Here is a 21,863-nt window from a genome sequence, read left to right as displayed (position 1 = left end):
GAACCTCCCTCCTCTCATGCTCTCTATCTCATTCTCTCTCTCAAATAAATAAATAAATAAATAATCTTTAAAAAAAAAATCTGACTTCATTTTTCAATACTAACAAATATTCCAATATGGATTTGGATTATCCTCAAGAGTGAGGCTTTTTTGGGGGGGTGGGGTGTAAGAAGTTGGAGATGGAAGTGTTAGCATGTTCATGGAAATTTGTCTTCACTCCCACTCTATAGTATTTCTATATTCAAAATATTCCAACACAGGTAAAAATTACCCTGGTCCTAAAGTCTTAAATAGATATGTATGTAATCAATTAAGAAGATAAGAAGCCATTCACAGACACTAATATTCTGAATTATTCCTTTAGTTGGTGCTCAAAAGTCTCTCCCTCTGGACCTGTCCACCATGGGTAGATGAAGGGGTGGCTAGAGTAGGTTTCCTTTTCAAGGGGGGAGCCCTGCCAGGAAAGGGGAGGCGGGAGGGGCGACCCAGGGTGAGTGGAGCCCTGGGGCATCTCAAGCAGGGGAGTTTTGGGAAAGTACACATATGGAAATTGAAGAAATGGAAACTGATTCCCTATCCATGCCTGCATACTCCTTGGACAATTTCATGAACTCCCAGGAGTATCCATAACATAGTACAAAGACTCTTGTGCTAAACTAATGTGGTTTTTGAAGAGGTAAATGCTTGAGAGGCAATGAGTTGTCAAATACTCCAAGAAAGATAAATTGTTTCCTGCTGGAATGGAGGCAAGTTTCCTAGAGGGACAACGGAGTGATGTCTTTGAGGAGTCAGATGGGGCTCTCATATCCAGAATTTCTTCAGACCTGTTGGTGAGATTTTAATGCACTGGTACCATAATTGAAGTCCCTTTCTCTGTGTCTCTCTAAATATATATGTGTGTGTATATATTTTTTTCATAGTGAATATATATATGTTCATATATATTCATTTTCATATTTATATATGTTACTCTATGATATGTAAATTTTTCATAAAAGGTGATGGTAGTCTTATTTATAAGTACATGTAATACTTTTATTATTATTTTAAATCAGTTGTCACTGTGACACTGTTTTTAAGTCTTTGATTAATGTTCCCCCAGTATGATTTGCTTGGGGACAACCTCAATCTGTATCCATGGGAGACCTAATTATTGGAGTATTTAATTAAGAGTTTCTTTCAGGCACTTTTCAGAGAACAATTTAATATTAGAGAAACTCCACCTTATTTATATCTCTACAACTGAACAGTGAAGAAATCTTGACAGTTGTCACAAAAACTCGAATAGACCAAACATTACAAAAATTATTTTCATTTATTCAAGCCTTTAAAATAAAATATTCATTTAATAGGATACTCGCAGAAGCAATAAAATACATAATTTAATCGGCTTTTCAAACTCATTTAAAAATAGAGAGCTGTCATTTTACGAAGCTCAGCTATTTTTCTTCCCTCTAGCACATTAGAAAAAAAACCACAACTCACAAGGTACTATACCATGTAAGAAAGCCAAGTTTTGTCTCACATATCTGGATCCCATAGGGAGGAAAAGCCTGCTTGCTTCAGCTGCTGGCATCCAGGCCCTTGACTCTGGGTATGCTGAAATGATGATCTGAATTCACAGTGTGAATTTAGTACACCTGCCTGTTTTCTGTTTGATGAGGAAAGCATAGAAGGTACCTAACAGACAGACCCAGAGTCTTCCTTTTGCACCATTGGAAGTGTATTCTTTGAAACTCCCTAATGGAAAATCTGTACTACCTCTCCCCTACTGGCCTTCATAAAAATCTTTAGTCCCTTTTAATATATTTGTCTAATGATGAAAAAAAAATATAGGAGCTTTATTCAATTGTAAATGTGACCCTCATATAAAAAGGCATAAATGTTACAATTTTTAAAGCAGATTCCCTCACCCTCTGTTGAAAGCTAAGAGTTGATCTTCATGTTCTTTTAATGCTGAGGAACACCAGCAGGATCTGAACTCACATCATCCAAATGCAAAAGGCCCTTTGGAGCCCAAACATTCGAAAGGAAATCTATGAGGCAGGGAAAATGTCCAAATGGAAAACAGAACTAAACCACTATGATCTGAGTTAAGAATGTGCCCTGTTATTGCCGCAGAATGAAGGAAAAGAAATTCAATTAGATCCAACGCGTGGCCAGTCGTTTCCCCCTTGACATTAAACCCTGCGGCCATTGATCAAATCCTCCCTGCTTCCTGTTGTGACACATACTCACAGCAGGCAGAGAACTCACTTGGCAGTGCCCTTCCTACTTCTGGGCCCTGGGCATGTCCTCTTCTTCTTCAAATACTGCTTAATACTCACTTCCCTCATGGCTCCCTGACTTCAATCTTTTTTTGATGACATCTAACTGACTCTTATCATGAATTTCAAGCAGGCCTTTACTACTGCTGCTTTTCCTTGCATTTCCCATCATCTCGCATGGAACTGAATTCACCCACTAGAGTAGGGATGTTTTATCCAGTACTTCTGCAGTCTCTGAGCCTCCTGCCACCTCCCTGCTCCATGATGCCTACCATAGGGCCTTCCCATGAGCTGAATAGACCTGCCTCCTGCAGGCAAACATTGAGAAAATCCCTCTCTAGGGCTTGAAGAGCTCTTTGTCAAATTCAAGCCATAGGAAAGAATTCTGCTTTTCCCAAAAAATCTAGTGGCGTCATTGGACTCCTGAGGCAAAGCTACCAATGTATAATGTCACTGATGGGTTATGGGCCTGATTCTAATTTGGTGATTGAATTCTATTTAGTAACTCTTTTCTCTTATTTTTGCTTTTGGACTGTCACTGGAGAAGGCTGATTTTTTTTTTTTTTTAATACAAGAAGTCAGATATTTGTCCATGTTACACTACAAAGTTATATAAATAAATAAGTTGCAACATTTTCAAAGTAATAATTAATATGTCAGTGGAAGATGTTCATTTCAATCTTTTTACAATCATAAATACTGAAGAAAATCGATCAGTTTATAATAATAATAATAATAATTCATTGCATCTATATTAAGATATAAAAAGTCAGGTGCTCGTCTCTGGGTTATGAGGTTCTGGGTAAGAATCCGGTTCAGGATAACAAAGACAGTATATATATATATATAAATATTTGTCACATTAAGGATTTGGACCACCAGTCACTTGGTACCAAAACTAATGTATGGATTCAACTGGAATTTAAATTTTCACTTTAACTTTTTCCTGCCCAATATCCCATCAAAACAAACAAATCTTGTTATCACAGAAGCATGTACTTTAGAATTCTTCTCTTTTGTCCACTCGGTGTCTACCTTTCATCTGGTTGAAATCCTTCATTCACCTTATGGAGCGATGACTCAGAGACCGTTTCATTGTCTTTGCTCTCTGGCAATTCCACGTTGTTTTTTCCATAACATTTCTTGTATGCCACATACACTAGAAAGCAATACACAGGAGGTGAGTGGACTTTCATAACAATTAGCTGCAAGCTTGCTTTGGACAGTGATTACAATCCACGGCTCAAAATCGGCTTGCACTTTCTGTAGGCTGCAGGTTGCTTGGAGAAAGCAGAAGGCGTTCTTTAGTTCACAGCCAGCCACGGTGAGAGGGATGGCTGTGCTTCAGGAAGACCGGGCACACAACGGCAGGGGTGCTTGCTCACATGACTGCAGCAGGCATCAGCCCCGCAGGGGGTGCCCACCAAGAGTAGTAGCGGGCCCCTAATCTGTACCCACCGTGTCCCAGTCATTGAAGTCCTCAGTAAATACGATGCATGCCAAGGCACAGTGTCAAGGACCTTGGTCTAGTGCTCTCTGTTGGGGAGGACTTGGGCTGGAATAACACTTTGTCTCTCCCTGACTTCATTCCTTCCCACAAAGCAGGAGCCCTGGCTGATGTGTGATCAGCCTTCCTCTCTTCCGAGAGGCTGCTAGTCTCTGGGGGCAGCCATTTCTCAGCATCTTTGTGAGCTCAGCCCACCTGGGCAGACTTTCTGGCAAGGGGAGATGAGCAGTGTATGTACGTATATGCGTGTTATGTGCACATGTATGGGGCAGTGGAGAGGGATGAATCAGCCCATGGGGTCGCAATTTTGAGCCATACTTTCTACGTAAGTTTTATCTGTAATGAGTGCTATTTTGTTATCTACATATCTGATTTTTCTTCTACTTCTCAATTGGTTCCAAAGTCAATAGAGGGAGAGAAAGTATTATTTATTGGAACTTCACACTTAAAATAGGTATAGTCATATTGTCTATCTCAGAGGGGAGTTGTGAACATTAAATGAGGTAAAATAGTAAGGTGCCTAGTATGGCCCTGGGAAAGTAGTTACTGCTCAGGAAATGTTAGCTCTCATGATACGCAGCTGAGAGACAGTGGCCGACTCCAAAGATCTTGATATGTCATGATCCATGTCTCTTTGTTGGTCCCTTTAGCAACATACTAATTTCAAAGCCACTGAGCTATTGAATCTATTGACTGGAGCTTGTGGTTAATTAAAATAGCCCAACAGTTTTATTATAAACTGTTTTCAACTGGGATTTCTTCAACACACACCACCTATTTTATTTAATCAAATTTTTTATTCTCCTCTTTCCTTCTTTCTTTTCTTTCCCTCCTTCCCTTCCTCCCTCCCTACCTCCCTTCCTTCCTTCCTTCTGTCCTTCCTCTCTTCCTCCCTCTGTCCCTTCCCAGTCCTCCTTTCCTTGTTCCAAAAATATTTAGACTTCTAATCCCTTTACCAAAATGTTTCCAGGCATTGCATGTAATTAATAAAGATGACTTCCTCATCTGTATTCTTGCTGATAAAAATGTGGGAAAGCATAAGACCAATACCAGTACCTGCCTTCCCATCATTCCTTCAGCTTATCTATGAGTCCCTTTTGAGTTAGTTATTCAACTAGTAAATTCACTTAATCGTTCTATCAACCAGTCTGTTTTCTCTGGCTTTCTAGTAGACATCACTAGCTAATTATTTGGAAAACTCTCAAGGTGTACCAAATTGGGTGTATGTCTGTCATACACGACAACAAGATAATTAGGCCATGGACCCCTGTCTCCTGTGTGAGTGATAAATCAGTGGAAGAGTCTTATACAAGAAGGAAAACTTTGTTTTGACAATAGCGTTCTAGACAGTAATGCAGAGAAGGATCAGTGCCCACAGGCAAGTGCAAAGTACAAAAGGAAAACCAAACCCAAATAACACTGGACCTCCAGGCATTTTATAACTTACCATTCCCATTATTTGTGTCTTTCACCTTCACTATATAACCTCCCTTAAAAATCAACGAGCTTAAGACATCAGTCTTTATTTAGAAAAAAAAAAAATAGAGTTTAAAAATAGAGTTTAAACATATCAGTCCTTGGAGAACAAAATGTAAGGAAAGCTTTAACTAGGTGAAGGCCAGCAGGTGGCAGGGGCTGAGGATCAGAGCTGATGCTACAGTAGAGGAAAATTAAAAATCAGGTTAGCTATCCCTAGGACTTGAAATAAGGAACGTGTTTGCTTTAACTGTTTCAATTACATGGATGTTACTTAGTATATGCACACATGCACATGCACATATGTCTGTCTTCCAGTATAACTTAGCCTGATAAATATCCCTTGTATACCACTGTTCTGGATAAATATCCTATATTTACAAAGCATAACAAGATGATGATCTGGAAAAAATGACCAGTTTGAGGTTCCTGAAAGCATGTAGAAAAACACACAATAAAATGGTCCTAACAGGTTAATATGCCTTCCTAATTACTGAGAAAAAGAAAGTTGGTGGAGAGAATCGACTTCTATTACTTTTTATTTAAAAATAACAAATATATAAAATACATAAATATAAAATATATGTAAATATATGTAAATATATAAAATATATAAAAATAAATAATCTTTACTAGAAACTTCTGATAAAATTGCAATCTTCTCATCAGCAGTTGGGAAGTCATGATAACATTATAGGTGGCTTTATCCACCCATTTATTTTACTGCCCGAAAAAGGGAATTTAATTTAACTTATATAATTCACCACCACAAAAAATGCCATCTTAGCAACTCGAGGATTTCTCAAAGAGGAACATTATCAGTGACATGTGATTAGCATTATTCCTTACTTCCTAAGAATATTGCTGCAAAGGCAAGCTGAAAGATGCTGTAGATGAGTGGGAAGGTAAACACGAGGTTGAGCTCCTCCTGGGTGAAGGAGAGCTGCACGATGGTGGAGCACAGCTGAGTGTTCTGCATCCCCGTTTCCAAAGCAACTGTCCGGCATCTACGAGACATGTTGAGAGGATTTATGCTTTTATTGTCAGTATTTTTTGCTTTGTTATTGTATAACATTGGAAGCAGATATAATGTGGGAGCGCCTGGGTGGCTCAGTCGGTTAAGTGTCTGACTCTTGATTTTGGCTCAGGTCATGATCTCAGGGTAATGAGATCGAGCCCCATAGGGCTCCGTGCTGGTTGTGGAGCCTGCTGAAGATTCTCTCTCCCTCTCCCTCTGCTCCTCCCCCTCTTCTCACTTCATGCATGTGCACATGAGCTCTCTCTCTCAAAAAAAAGCAGATATAATGAGAGCAAGCACATATATGTGTATATATTTATATCTGCTTTTAATGTATACATTTATTCAACATGTACTTTTACTTAAGCTACATAGATATATAACTTTAGTATGTATTATTATATACTACATAAGTGTTCTCTATATATACATAGATAAAATCTTGCCCTAGTTACCTTTTCTTCTTTTTAAAGATTTATCCTTCCATTAGAGAGACAGAGAGCGCGAGAGCTGGTGGGAGAGGGTCAGAGGGAGACGGAGACAAGCAGACTCCCCGTAGAGCAGGGAGCCCGATGTGGGCTCGATCCCAGGTCCCTGAGATCATGACCTGAACCAAAATCGAGAGTGGGATGCTTAACCGACTAAGCCACCCAGGCGCCCTCCCTAGTCACCTTTTATGATTGTTATGATAATGAGAAAAGGGATATAAACCTCTACAAAAGTTAAAAAGCATATGCAAACAAAACCACTGTTGTTACTGTTTTCTCATTAAAAAAAAATTTAGGGCGCCTGGGTGGCTCAGTTGGTTAAGCGACTGCCTTCAACTCAGGTCATGATCCTGGAGTCCCGGGATCGAGTCTCACATCAGGCTCCCTGCTCACTGGGGGGTCTGCTTCTCCCTCTGAGCCTCTTGCCTCTCGTGCTCTCTGTCTCACATTCTCTCTCTCTCAAATAAATAAATAAAATCTTTAAAAAAAAATTTAGAGATTATAACATTTGTTTTTGTCCAGAGAAACAAAGAACACCGACTAGCTTATTTGGCCCCTGAGCAGTAGAATAGCTCTATATGGGTGTGTCTATATATATTATATGTTCATGTATATCTTTATATATGTGTATATATATGTATATATGTGTGTATATGTATGTATATATCCTTATATATAAAGATAATATTTATGTCATAATCTGTATTAATAAGTAATATATTCAATATAAATGAAATTACATATTAAATAATACATATACATTTAAAGCAGATATTTATAAATAAAAAATGCAGATATGAAAAGAGCAGGATCATTTATGTTAGTGTTCCATAAATTCAAAGTGGGCTTATTTCACTCTTTTCAATTATGCCCTTGGTAACAGTGCAGAGCACAGAGCAGGGGCTGAGAAAACACTCAAGATAGAGTATTTGTTAGAGTTCCTTTATTTTTAAGTTGGATTTGTTTTTCTGACTAAATCTTGATAAAAAATCTGCCATGTAGGTGTTATTGCCCCCATTCTACAGGTGAGAAAAGTCAGAGGAAGAGTGAGCGCCTGTCCTGAGGTCCCAAGATCAGTAAGTGGTAGTTCTAGGTCGGCCTGAGGACATGTAACTCCCAACTACCCGGTGCTGCTCATCTCTTTCCCAACCTCATACACACGCCAGTGCTGACACCTTCTTTTCTTTCTGCCCATGGATTCACAAGGGCTGGTAGGAGAGGAAAAGTTTCTACTCGGTACTAGACTCACACATGCTAACCCCAGTTCTACTATCAGTGCCTTGGAATGATGAGTCCATCCTGCTGCTGGCTGGAGGAGCCTTTGTGTGGGACAAGGCCAGCCTAAGTGCTCTTGCTGAAGTTATTCTGCTTAGAGAATGAGAATGGGAGACATTGGAAGGGCTCAATCTGCATTGTGTGGGGAATGGTCCCCAAGCATTTGAACAACAGAGAGGTGGTCAGTATTTTCTTTCTGGGGGGCTTGTATAATTTAGGAATGAATGAGTCTATATAATGACATATTCAGAAATGGGGTGAATGTTATTATAGGTGAAAGATTTTGAATTTGTTATCAGTATTCACAGTTGTTATGGGTTAAATTTTGTCCTCCCAAATGCACATGCTAAAGTCCTAATGCCCAGGACCTCAGAATGTGACCTTATTTGGAAATAGGGTCATCGTAAATATACTTAGTTAAGGTAAAGTGATTAGAGTAGGCCCTAATCCAATATGACTGGTGTCCTTATCATAAGGGGAAATTTGGACACAGAGACACTCATGGAAAAAAGACAACGTGAAAACAGCCATCTTCAAACCAAGGAGAGGTCTGGGTCCCCCTCACATCCTTCAGAAGGAACCATACTGCTGGCATGCTGATTTTTGGACTTCTAATTTCCAGAACTGTAAGACAATAGATTTCTGTTGCTTAAACCGCCCTGTTTGGGGTACTTCCCTACAGCAGCCCTAACAAGTGCATACTACAGCTATTATGGAAGAAAATTCCCAGTCTGATTTACCAAAGCACCATACCTGTGCCAGGGCTGACCAGATATTCTGGCCAGTAAAAACCCTAGAGAGTATCCGGCTAAAGGAAATAGTGTTCCTATGATCCACAGTTTGGGAGCGATGATCCAGGCACTCTGGTATAGGATTCCTCCAACAACAGCTACGAGCACGATAAGGATTATGCCCATGATGGATCCGATCTGGAAGGAAGACACAAGCAGACCCAACAGTTGTGATAGTGAAGTCACCGTGCTGTGTATTCCTCTCCCGATGACTGTGGTCAGCCCACCAGAAACTCTGGTGCTTGTCCTAGGTTCTCATTTTTAAGAAAATAGCAGGACCTCTAATGTCCACGCTCCATTAGCCTGAAGAAGATGTTCTAGCTTGCAAATTATCCTTGTTGGAGAGGAAAAAAACCCAATCAGCATGAACTGGAAGACCTGGCCTCCAGATCCAGTTCTTCCTGCTCTCCTTCCTTCGGTGAGTCACACAACTTCTCTTAGTTCTGCTTTCTTCATCTATAACTGAGGATAAAATCTTGCCCTAGACACCTTTCATGATGATGATAGTGAGAAAAAGGATATAAAACTCTACAAAAGTTAAAAAAGCATATGCAGGGTGCCTGGGTGGCTCAGTTGGTTAAGCGACTGCCTTCGGCTCAGGTCATGATCCTGGAGTCCCTGGATCGAGTCCCGCATCGGGCTCCCTGCTCTGCAGGGAGTCTGCTTCTCCCTCTGACCCTGCCCCCTCTCATGTGCTCTCTCTCATTCTCTCTCTCTCAAATAAATAAATAAAATCTTTAAAAAAAAAAAAAGCATATGCAAACAAAACCACTGTTGTTACTGTTTTCTCCTTTTCACATTAAAAAAAATGGAGATTATAACTTTTTTTGGGGGGGGGGTCCAGAGGAACAAAGAACACCAGCTAGCTTATTTTGTGTCCTGATCAGTGGGATGTATGTATGTCTACATCTATATCTATCTATATCTTTATCTGTATTAATGTCTGGATTTATATCCTCTGTGTCTTTCTATCCCACTTTTATCCATATCCATCTCACCTCACTAGAATACAGTTGGCAAAGGGGAATGAATGATTACCAATTACTAATGGGTACTAATATCTACCAGATGCCAGGTGCTGAACTGGCCATATGGATTCAGAGATAAGAAACATATGATCTATTTTCAAAAACAGCTCTCTAGGTCTATTTTATAATACAGACCCACAGAACAGAGATCAGAGCCAAGTGCTGTGGGAGTACAGGGTAGGGTAAAAGCAGGAGGCGGTGTTTGAGTTGGGTATCTCTAAGTAGGCATAGAATTCTGCCCTGTAGATGGGACTGGGGCACGTGTTCTAGAAGAGTGGACAGCATATCTAACAATGTCAAGTCCCCCTAGATGGAGGTTTATAATATAATGAGAAAACCAGTTTAGTAGCTGGAATAGACCTATTATTGGAACTCACACTGTGGAGCATTTGACTTTGCAACCTATGGCAAAGGACACTTACCTTAAGTATGATCTTGGCTTTTTGGGGCCATTTGTGATGAACAAACATTCCAATGGAAATAGGAACAACAAGAGCGACCAAAGATGTACCTAAATATGACAGAAGAGGCATTTCATCAGCAGAACACAGAGCACAGGAGAGAGGAAAACAAAAGAGTAAGCAGCTCGATAAAAGCTTGATCAGTCTCCCTTCTCGAATACACAAAACAGACTCAAGCAAAACAACAAAACTCTCCATCTTTACCCACTCCAGTAAATAATTTCGTATTACTGTCAGAGCATTGATAATATGGATGATATAAATCCTTTTTAGCGCTCTTTATACTGACACTTTTTGGTTTCAATTTGTCAGAATCTTGGCTTCTTTGGTCTTTGGATCTTTATATCCTAGGAAAAATACCTTTTTAAAGTCTGTGTGTATGTTTATGTTTGTGGGGGTACACACAGATATTTTCCATCTCCCTGTTACTTCCTAGTAGTAGAAATAAAACAAAAAGTTCAAAATTCTCCAGGCATTCCATGGGCTAATGACTTCTGGCTCAGACCAAGCTTGGTTATTCAAATCTAGAGCAGAGAGGTGAGAGAAGAGGTTGAAAAGCATGCTTTAAATTTTCTGTGAGATAATAAATATATTTGGCGACTTCTCAAGTAATTATAATTCTTTGCAAGAACGTGCTCACCCAGACAGATAAAAGAGTCATACTTCAATTTCCCTGTGTTAAATTTACTGCTGTTCCCATGACAGGTGGTTTGTTTCTCCATGTTACTTAACACTCATTGGTCCAATCACTGCTTTTATATAACATAGTGCCAACAACTTTGAACTTCTGATGGGCTGGTTCTTTTTCAAATATCCTTTTAAAGCAGTAGGAGCAAGTGGAATTGAATAATGAGATTTTGAGAGTGGTTTTTGCTTAGCATTGGACTAGATTCAATGAAGACTGGAAAATGGATTCTAGATTTCAGGGCTGTAAATATGAATTTAAAATGAACACAACAGTGATGAAAACATAATTTCTTCTGGTCCTCCTGGCGATATAAAGGTCAGCAGTTACTTTTTCCCAGAAATTACTCAAAGGGATTAAGTCATGGACAGGAATATCTACAGCAGGAAAAAAAGAAAGATGGGAGGACAGGATGGGGAGAAAATGGTGGAACACAGGATATGGAAGAGTCGTTGATAGATGTGCTGGTGAGAGCCCCTAGAAAAATCCCCTTTGAGTATCCTTACATCCTGCTACTTTGGGAGGAGACTTCCTCCCCAGGGTGTCCAGAGTATTCCCTAAATTTTGTGAAGTTTCTAGGCCTTAAATTAAAACCATCTTGATACGCATTGATTGTAGTATGGTAGCTTAAGTCAGTGCAAATACTGCGCTTGGAATGGCAGTGTGGTTAGGCTTGGGTACTAGATATTTTAAATGTGTTGGCTCTGTGAAAGGAGTGACCTCCCTGCCCCCGCCCCCAACCATGGTCGGGCCCCTCATGCTAAGAGTCTTTATCTCCTCCAAGCGGCCCAAGGCTACAGGATAAGCATGCAAGCAGGACCACCTGCCCAAATTGTGTTTCCTCTCCTGACCAGATGAGGCCAGGGACAGTTTTTCCAGGACTAGAACTTGACCGGAAAAGACACTCTTTGCCCTCCCTCCTGCTCAGAGTTTGTGGCTCCCATCTGGAGAGGTGGGTTGGTGTGTCTCTTGACTCCCTAGTGGGGTAAAGATTCTCTTTCCTTCTCAGGGCTGTTTTCCCTCTTCCTTAAGTGCCTGTACCTCCCCTCCCCCCGCCCCCTCTCAAATGCCTGTCCAATTAGACCGGAAAGCATCTGCTTGTGGTTACACCATGTGAACCATAACTGGGCCTTAATCGAGTTCACAGAGCACGTATGGGAGGAAGGAAAGGTGGATAAAAGCGAGAGGCGGGCAGTCACGGGGTGGTCGTGGAGCCAGATCGACTCAGAGTGGAACCTTACAGACTGTGGGGATGATGCAAACTGTCCAGCCCCTCTGCACTCTGGTTTCCCCATTTGTGAAGTGGGTAGATTACATCTAGCTCACGCTGCTGCCATGGGAATTAGGTGATAAGGCAGGTGCATAGTTCATGGTGCTAGACACCCTCCAAGAGACAGCGGAGGTGGGGCAGGGACGGCCACCTGCTGCAGCTGTGTTCAGCGGTGCCAGCTCTGCGGCCGCCCTCCTCCACCCAGACGCCCCCATGGGAAGGGCTCAGCGAGAGTGTTGCCCCTTCAGAGCTAGGTGGGCATCGTGTGGAGCCTGGGCTTGGCAGTCCTGTCCACAGAGAGCATGAGCAGCCTGGGGGTGGGGGGGTGGGGACACGTCCAGCTCACGGCTCAGCTGGGACAGATTAAACCGTTACCTTGGGCCTTAACTTCCCCATCTAAAAAGTAGTGAGAACAACGTGTGAAGTAATTAGGTTGTTTGTTTTCTTAAAGGGCTGGACAAACCAACAGCAAGAAGGTTAGGTTGGAAAATAAGACTGGGCAAAATGGTGAATAAGCAGAGTTAAATCTTTGTTTTTCAAACTCATTAAAAAGTTTTTAATCTTCCCCCCTTTTTTTTCTATTTTCTTTCTTTTTTGCCCTGACCTTTTTTTCTGACCTTTACCTCCACTGAGGTGCTAATTACTCTTTCTCATGTTCTTTTCCTTTCAAAATTTATTCACATTAAAGGATGTGCCATAAGTCATTCATACTATAGTTCGAATTATTCGATATCGCCATGGAATGTTTTCCAGACAGGAATGAATTTCTAGAGGAGAATATTTTAAAAGCTTAAATTATTTTTTAAAACAATAAGTAATACAGAATTAAACTCCTTACTCAACAGGTTCTTTGAGAGACCTACAATGCACACCACGCAAGCAGTCTACATTGTTTGACTTGAAGATGCTCTCCCAGGGAGCAGACTGAGAGTTAAGGAGCCTGAGGCATAGCAGGTGATTAATTCTGCAGGGTCACCCTAAAACCTGTTTGTAGGAGATTTATATCTGGTATGAAGGAGTTCCCCAGATCACTAGAAGGGCCTTGTGCAGAGAAATCCCATATTGAGTATTTGTGTCGATACAAGTCGTCCCCGATTAGTGTTTTTAAAGTTTGCTCTAATTTAGTTGTGTAGACCCCAATCCCGTTTTTATCACAGAAAGAATCTTTTGTAGAAATGGGAAGGATTTTTAGATGCAGCTTCCCATGCTAACAGGAATTCCTTTACAAATATCCTTCTGAGTCATCGCTTAGCTTCATTTACACTAAGCTCCCTTCAGTGGACACCCACACCTCCTGAGGCAGCCTGTCAGCTGAATAATGACTATGCAGTGTGCCATGTACCTGGTAATATGTACTATCTCACCTGTATCTCATCTTTTATGACTACAGCTCTGTGGGAAATGCCTGGTTTGGGAAGGCCAGGAACTGTCTCATCTTACCCTTGATCCCATGTAACACAAACGACTTAATTTCCCGCTGTCATCTGTTGTCCCAGAAACAGAAAAACAGCCCCTTTGGGGGTGGGGGTGAACATCTGGGAGCAAAATGAGTGGAGATAGAGTCCTGACTCGCAGACTTGACTCCTAGGGCATGGTATAGAGACTGTGGAAGTAAATCACCTTCTGAATCAAGATGGGGCTCACAATCGAGTGTTATCTACAATATGTTTCCTCTGGTAGTTTCCCAGTGCAACACTCACGATTGCTTACTAGGTGCCCTAATTTTAAATCATTAGTGGAATTTTTTTTAATATTACTTCGATCTGAGGGTCTGGGAGCAAACTCACGTTCCCATGAACTAATAGTACTGTGGGTTGAGGAAAGGACAGAGTCTCTTGTGCCTCAGCAATCTTGGCTTCCTTTAAGTCAGCCCCTCTTCTGCTGATTTCAATGGAAGAAAAGCAAGTTTTCCCTTGGGGTCAAGGTTTGGCATTTAGATTCTGCCAACCTGCATTGAAACGCAGGTGTGACTTGTAATGAGATAAATATGCAAGAGGTAAATATGAGCTGGGTCTGAGCCTGGCCTGAAGATAAACAGAGAATAGGAGGGGGATATTCAGAACTCTAGCGGAGGGATGACTTACTTACCTATGTTATCAAAGGGAATGATGATCGTCCCAGAGTCGACCCACATTTTGGTATAGATAAAGAGGCACAGCGGCATCATTCCCAGGGCAAGCAGCGTGGAGCATGTCGTCATGCTGATGCTGAAAGGAAATGGGCAGGTTGATTCATCCACCTGGGCTTTCCAGGGGGAGAGCTTGCTTCATGGTGCAATTCGTGATTAGGAAGTCCTGCAAAAGACGTTCCGGCGGCAGCAGCATCTAGGCTGATGGAAGGACACAGACACGTGCCCATCTTTGTGCAGGTCCTGGCCTTGGGCAAAATGCTGAGATTGGGTTTGTTTTTCTACTTTGTCTTGGGTCGTTCCTCCCTCCCCATGGGTTCTCAAGGATCAGAGAAGATAGTTAATGCCTGTTTCAATTCATTATTTAAAAAGGTACAAGGTGCTTGGACACGCCACCCTGTGGACCTCCAATCAGAGAAGAGCAAACACATCTATACCAGCCAAAACTTTAGGGGCTATGCCGTGTCTGTCTGTACTGAGATGGGCCTCCCTGGGCCCTTGGGGGAGAGCACATGTCCAAGGGAGGGGACCTCAGTGTCTTTTTTGAAGGCAGACAGATTATTGCCCCAATGCCTGTGGCTTGAGAAAGAGGAAGCTGACTTAAAAAATGAATGAAAATATTCAAGCAGGCAGGGGGGCCTGGATTCTATTTCGGCTAAGAAATTTACCAAATGTGTGTTCAGAAGAACCAGGGTTTGGTACTGTTCCTCCTGAGAGCATCTGTGTTTTAGTGAGCAGACCTGGCTGGGTAAGTGGACTTTGGGTTTTGACGTGGAAGAAATTATACAGAATGGTGTTACTTTTAACAGTGTGACAGTGGACGGAAGAGAGGTTTTTGGGTAGTGGGTATTCGTGGTCCCGTTAAAGGAACATGTGTACAGAGGCACATTCTGCTCCTGGGGAACTGAGCTGTTAAATCTTTGGGCCAGACATTTAAGTCAGACACTGCCTGGGTTGGAAGCAAGTGTGGCCACTTATTACATAAGTACTACGTTCTTTGGGTAATTTACTTGACTTCCTTTTGCCAGTTTCCTTATCTGTGAAATGAAGATAAAATTGTTGCGACCTCATAGGCTGTGAGGACTAATGACCCAGTGAGTCCAGTACTTAGAATAATGCAAAGATCTTATTAAAAGTCAGTTGCTGTATTAGCCATCCAGCCATTGTGTGTGTGTGTGTGTGTGTGTGTGTGTGTTCTGGCATAATACAGAATCAGGAAACCGGAGAAATTTTTCTGAAAGGTCTTCCTCCAAAAGTAGCATTGGAGACTATCAGAGTAGTAATTTCTTAAAGGTATTATATGTGGACTTGAAAGAAAATGTGAAATTATTTATATCACCTGTGGCCCCACCTTCCTCCAGCTGCCCCCCACAAACATGAACAACCCACACTATACAGTGCTAAGGAAAACAGCTAGAGGTGAGAATTTCGTTTTAATATATCTAAGTGCAGTTTTGGCAGGAAAAAAAAAGGGTCAGGGCAGTAATGTTTATCAGGGGGCTTAACTTCCCTAGTAACCTTTTTTTTTTTTTTTTTTAAACTGGGGATGACTTCACTTAAAATGTGTTTAAAGATTTTAGGAAAAAAATACTTAGTGGAGCTAAAATAGTATAACACCAACCAATGCTAGAGATGTATGTAAAACATTTCCAAGAAGTACCATCTATTATGGTGACAGGTTAACTTAATTTAGATACAAAAAAGGGATGCTAAGGCAGAATCCAAAACCAGAATAATACTTTTCATAAATAGTCCTACTTACAATTAAAATACTGGAGTTTGTAAACTCTCTCCCTTCCTTTGATATTCTCTTTTTTTATTTAAAAAATAGAATGGATTTAAGGTAATTGCCATAATGAAATCACTTTTATTTCAGTATGTCTGATGTACTTTCCAGAGTGGAGAGGACAGGAGGGGGGTGCACGAAGGGAGCAGTGTTCACTACCTGGATCGTTTAGCAAAGAGAAGACCAAGAGTTTTTCGTTTTAAACTATGAGAACAACGTTTAGAAGAAGTCTACTTATCTCTTTGTTTTTTCTTTCAAATTTCATTAGGAAAGCTTCAATTTTGAATTATTGCTAAGGCAATTTATGAAGTTGTGTCATGGTTTGAGTTTGGCAAGAGTAGTTTCTTGAAGACCATGAGGAAGGACAAGTCAGCAGTTGGGGAAGGGAATGGTCTAGCTTTAGTGGGCCACCTTGACTGTGAGGCTTTGCAGAAGTACAAGAGACTAGATGGCCTGGAAGTTGATGCCATTTGAACTAATATGAGAATAATATCAAACCACTCAAAATGAGATGAAAAACAATTCACAGGTAATAATTTTAGGGAGCAGTGTAGGGGAATAGGTTAGCAAAATAAAAAAAATCATTTTAAATGAATGAAATCTGGAATTTTATAAGAAGCATAGATGTCAACAATAGAAATACTACCATGAGTTTATATTGGAATGAGGAAAAACGTAAGAAAAGCAAAAAGTTCTCTTGTCTGCAATTTTTGGCTTTAGCTCTATTAACCACCAGGGATAACTGTTTTTTTTTTTTCTTTTTAGAAATAAAAACAATAAACGAGAATTCAGTAAATGTTGAGGAATTTGGTGACATCAGTGATGAGGAATGCAAAGACTATCATATTAGAAGTGAAACACCAAATTTCAAAGATCAGGACAAAGTGTATACAGCTGGTGCTAGAAATTGGGGGTGTGGTAAGTGATAGAAACAATGTTGAACAGAGATTAAGAGTCTGGATAGGGATAAGTGGATAGGTCTGGGTCTGAATTCTGATTTTGACATATACTGCCTTTGTGACTTTGGTGAAGGTTATGAGCCTTAATTTTATCATCTGTCAAAGGCAGAAAATAATAGTACTGACCTTAAGAGGATTATCTTGAGGGTTAAATACCAATGTATGTGGAATACTGGTACTGTGTATGACTCCTAATAGTGCCTAGTCAATACTACCTAGTAAAATAAAAATAAATGTTACATGAGAGAAACAGAACTTGGTTACTTAGGGGGGAAAAACAAAAATACTGTTAGGTTAGTTCTTAGAGTAGAGAGGAACTGGGCATTTATGTGATTTAAATGGGAGAGATTGCTTCAAATTTGTGATAAGACAGAGGTTTGGGGATCTTAAACAACTGAAATAACCATGAAAATGGACCTGGAAGATGAAAAATGCAACAATGTTTAGCCAGAGAACAAAGGATGTGGAAGGAAAATCCAGAAACTATTAACACTAGAAAATAGTTAAGGGGAATGTAGCTAATAGATGGTAGTGAAGGAAATGGGGGAAGTGGAAGGAAGGATGCACAAACAAGTATTCCCCAAAGAAGAAGTCAAAGAAAGGAAAGTGAGAAGGAAACGTCCTTGCATGGTATGGCTCAGGTCTTTGCTAAGAAAGGAGGTTTGAAAACGGGGGATCTCTGGGAATACAGCAGACACAAAGGAGGCAGACCTCTCTGTGTCCCCGAACTATGGGTCCTGCCACAGTTGTCACCTTCATTTCTCCCAGAAACATTTTGTGCATAGGATACCCACAGCACAGCTAGACCAGGTGAAAATACCTGCACACTAATCAGATTCCTGCAACAATTTTCTAGGCTGGAGTGATCTGAGAAGGAGCTCAAATATCACCTGCTATATTTCAATGAGCAAGGTCTATAATTTTGTTAAGGAAAACTCTCTGCTTTGTTGTTTTTCACTAGAGATTGAAAAATGCAATGGCTTCCCAGGTTTAGAAGAAATGGTAGGGTGATGAGGGGGAGAGGGGGAGACAAAGGTGTGTGGGGAGACACTGGGCTGAGGGAGGGGACGGGGGCCCTGGCGCGGGGGGAGGATGATTTAGTTTCTTGTCCCAGAAACCACATCCAGGAAAGTTGATGTAGATGGAGTAGTTCTGCTGGCATTGTGTGGTATGTGTTCGAGCAACTAGTAAGCAGTACAGATACTTGTTGGTATAAACAATCATATCTTGGCTGCCATTTCTGGAGTTCCAGTGGAAGTGGAGAAGGTTAAGTTCTTAGAGGACAGAATTGACTCCAGAAGAATAGAAAGGGTTGGAAAACTGTTTCCCAATAGCTGAGGTGATAATCTCTTAATTTGCTTTAAAGAAATAACTCGAACAGTTTTCCTTTAACATATGTGATGCGTAATGTCATCATCTTACATAGTGGCCTAATTTAACTCCTTTCAATGATTATGAGCCATTGTGATAGGGGTTATTCCTCGCTACAATACAGCAATGTCCTCTGGGTGGTTGTGTTTACAGAGCTGTTGGGCTCTAGACTAAGTGATGCAGAGGCTGCTGGTCCGGTGAGTTGCCTTCTTTGTTTTGTAGGCATTTTGGGTCTTCTCTCTTGAGGCCAGGCTTTCTGGGCCATGTGCTGCTGTAAGACACAGGCCTGCCCCTCTGGTGCCTCGTTCCCTGCCCCCACTTCTTATTGTCATTCTTGGTGCTGGGAAATAGCCCAACAGAGCTCTAGGCTTAGGAGATCAAGAAGGTCCATGTAAGGAACATTTATGAGATCAAGCAGGATTTATTTGTGCTGTGTAGAGTCTTTTACTGGGTCTTGCTTGAATTCTGGATAGGTGGAATTGCTAACAAGGTGACTGCTGGACCGGAGAGCCGTTGGTGTTATTTTGTTATTACAAGACAAGGGGGATCTGTGGAGTACACACTTTCTGGAACGAAAATTAAAAATTTCAATGCCATATATCCCATTCGGGGATAATTCTGACTTGCTGAACGATTCATATATACTGATTCAGCTGGATGTTTTCTACCAAGGTTTCAAATTCTACTTTGGTTCTTATTTTTTAATATTTTTATTTTTTACAGGAATTGTTGTATGAGGTAGATAGGATTACATAGTCATCTGTTTCAAGACAAATAAGATTTCCTTAAGGCCACAGAAAAGTGTAAGTTGCAGCTTTTAGATTAAGGCCCTACAGTTTTAGCCTGCAGAAAGAAATCTGTTTCAACGGCCAAATAAGCATCACGCATACTTTTCCCATCTTACAAAATGATTACACATGTGGCATTATCTTGAGGTAGAAGACTCTTCCATTTTGCTGGAAAGTTACAAATATTATATAAAAGTTGTTCAGCAGATGTCAAAGTCCCATATTCAATTCAGGTCACTCCCCTTGGTGTAGTGGGTGCTGGCTTTGAGAATTGTCACCTCTGAGTGCTTATGTCTGGATCAAACTAAGTTGAAGTCTAAAAGGACCTTATTGCTATGTGGTGGTTCACAGATTAACTAAACCTGAACAATGCTTGCCATCCTTTGTTCATTATAGGACTTCCTTAGGGAAAAAATCCCTTACAAGGAGGATATGGTATTTCCTTAAGTGAAAAATATGTGAAGTGCAGACACATAGTTTGTATGGCTTTTCTAAAGCTTTGGGAGGATCAGCACCAGCTGAGATGAGATGGCAGGCTCCCAGTTGCTCGGTAGGCACCGGATCAACATGGAATACAGTTTTACATTTTGCAGTGGTTACATCTCTATACCTTAAGCTTCTCTCTTCTGAGTATAGTAGCTGGTGATTAACAGAGCTGATTGCCTCCTGTATAGTATTTAATAAGCACTCGTTACATTAACACCTGGAGGCTTTGCAGAAATGCATACCTTTCCCAGGAAATGAGGAATTGTCAGGTAAGGAAAAAGACATTTTTCTATTCAACTTAAAGCATTAAAATTCTCAGTCTCATCACATTAATGCTTCGTCTTATTTCCATTAATTTTTTTTCCCTCAGTGCTAGTTCAGACTGGCACGGGATGAATTGCGCAAACATTGCAATTTAGATTACTCTGTGGGAAGCAGAGAAACCATTTTCTGTTTATAGTAAGGTAAGCATAATTAAAAAAAGCTGCTGTAGGTTTTTTTTCTTTTCCTTTTGATGCCAGTAGAAGTGAAGCAAATGTACAAATTCTTCTTTAGGCTTGTTCGGGAAAAAGCTTGTTCAAAGAACTGGCTATAGTTGTGGAGTTGACCATTGTCTCAGCACAGATTCTACTGTTTAATGAACAATTTGATTTCATGATTGCACTCAGAGCTTCTCATCATACAGAGAGAGGTTGGTTTGTTTTGTTCTTTTTTTTTCTGGTACCAACAAGGAAAACTTTCTCAGGTACACTTGTGGCTCGGAAAGAATTTCTTTTTTGAAAAACTTTGAATCTTTTCCCAAAGATAAATAGCAATTATCCAACTCCCTGTTAGCTGAGCGAGATTAAAAAGCGCAAATAAAAGTGTAACCCCCAAATTCCAGTAGCTAAGCAGTTGTACAGGAAGGCGAGTGAATCCATTTCTGAATCTTCTGTTTAATTCCTCAGTTGTACCCTAGATCAGTGGCAGATCAGATGGACATCACAGTAACACAGGCTTCTAAAAAGATTAATTCAATGTGATTACAGTATGCAGAGGTTTAGATATCTTACCTCAAGTCCATGTCGCCATCGACCCAATAGGCCAAGATATTGGAGGCGGTTCCTCCGGGACAGCATCCCATGATGAGTACCACCACTCCTTGGATGGGGAGGATGTCAAAGACCACCGACAGGATGAATCCTGTGAGGGGCATGATTCCAAACTGACAGAGGAAGCCGACACATATGCCCCATGGCCGCTTTATGTGTCCTAGGAATTTCTTGATTTCCACATTGCATCCCATGGAGAACATCACCATAGCCAAGAGGATGGTCAGGACAGTGCTCAGTACCACACTGAGAATCTCATTGAAATTTTTCTTAGTTACCACACAGGATGAACCATCACAGACTGTTGCATTAGCCGAACAGCCCGTTGAGTTATTCATTGCTGGATTTGCTGCTCAGATGGCCACAGAAGTCCACAGAAGTACCAGTCTTCTGCTCCTCTCTAGATTAATAATGCCTAATCCAACCACGGCCAACTTTTAAACCCTTCTTAAACATGTGTCACTTGGTCTTCTCTTTCAAAAGCCACCTGGGAGAGGCAATAAAAAACAATAAATGCTAGTAAGTCAGTTTTCAGAGGTAACATTACAACAGAGCACAAGTTATGAATCATACGAGTCCTGCCAAATTATTGGTCCGGTCAGAGAATTATAATTAATCATTTATTGGCATGATAATGAACCCCACCATAGAAAAAGACCTGTGTTAATGTTTAATGCTGGGAAGGTTTTTTAACTAATGTCAGTTAAGTGACACTTAGAAACAACTCAGAAAATGACAGAACATTGGAGGGTTAAGCCAGCACGTTGTTCCCTCACCTCTCTTTAAATAGGGAGGGCTTGGGTCCTGAAAAGTCAAGTGTCCTATGCCAAGTTAAATTGCAAAATAGTGTCAGGCTCTGAACTGGGACCCAGACCTCCAATTTCCTCCCCCAAATCATCTTCCTGCCATAACGATCGGTCTGCTCCTATTGGTCTATAGTGTTCATAAAGTATATGTAAGTTTGAGAAACATGTAGGGCCTCGTTGCA

The 21,863-nt window shown here is 40.8% G+C and overlaps 1 protein-coding gene across 1 annotated transcript; it reads right to left on the bottom strand.

The window, feature by feature from the left end:
- Positions 1 to 3,298: 3,298 nt before the first annotated feature.
- SLC10A2 (solute carrier family 10 member 2) lies at positions 3,299 to 21,213 on the bottom strand. The gene is made up of 6 exons (XM_045867855.1): positions 20,837 to 21,213; positions 14,355 to 14,473; positions 10,273 to 10,361; positions 8,785 to 8,960; positions 6,100 to 6,257; positions 3,299 to 3,426 (listed from the first exon to the last, which is right to left on the bottom strand). The coding sequence occupies exons 1-6, from the start codon at positions 21,211 to 21,213 to the stop codon at positions 3,299 to 3,301; spliced, it is 1,047 nt and encodes a 348-aa protein (XP_045723811.1).
- Positions 21,214 to 21,863: the final 650 nt, after the last annotated feature.

The sequence above is a fragment of the Mirounga angustirostris genome, unplaced genomic scaffold (genome assembly GCF_029215605.1).
Source record: "Mirounga angustirostris isolate CCGP_5_RB_7025 unplaced genomic scaffold, mMirAng1.0.hap1 SCAF_3, whole genome shotgun sequence".
NCBI classification, from domain to species: domain Eukaryota; kingdom Metazoa; phylum Chordata; class Mammalia; order Carnivora; family Phocidae; genus Mirounga; species Mirounga angustirostris.
The sequence above is the reverse complement of the archived record's forward strand: the minus strand, read 5'-3'. Positions and strand labels throughout refer to the sequence as shown.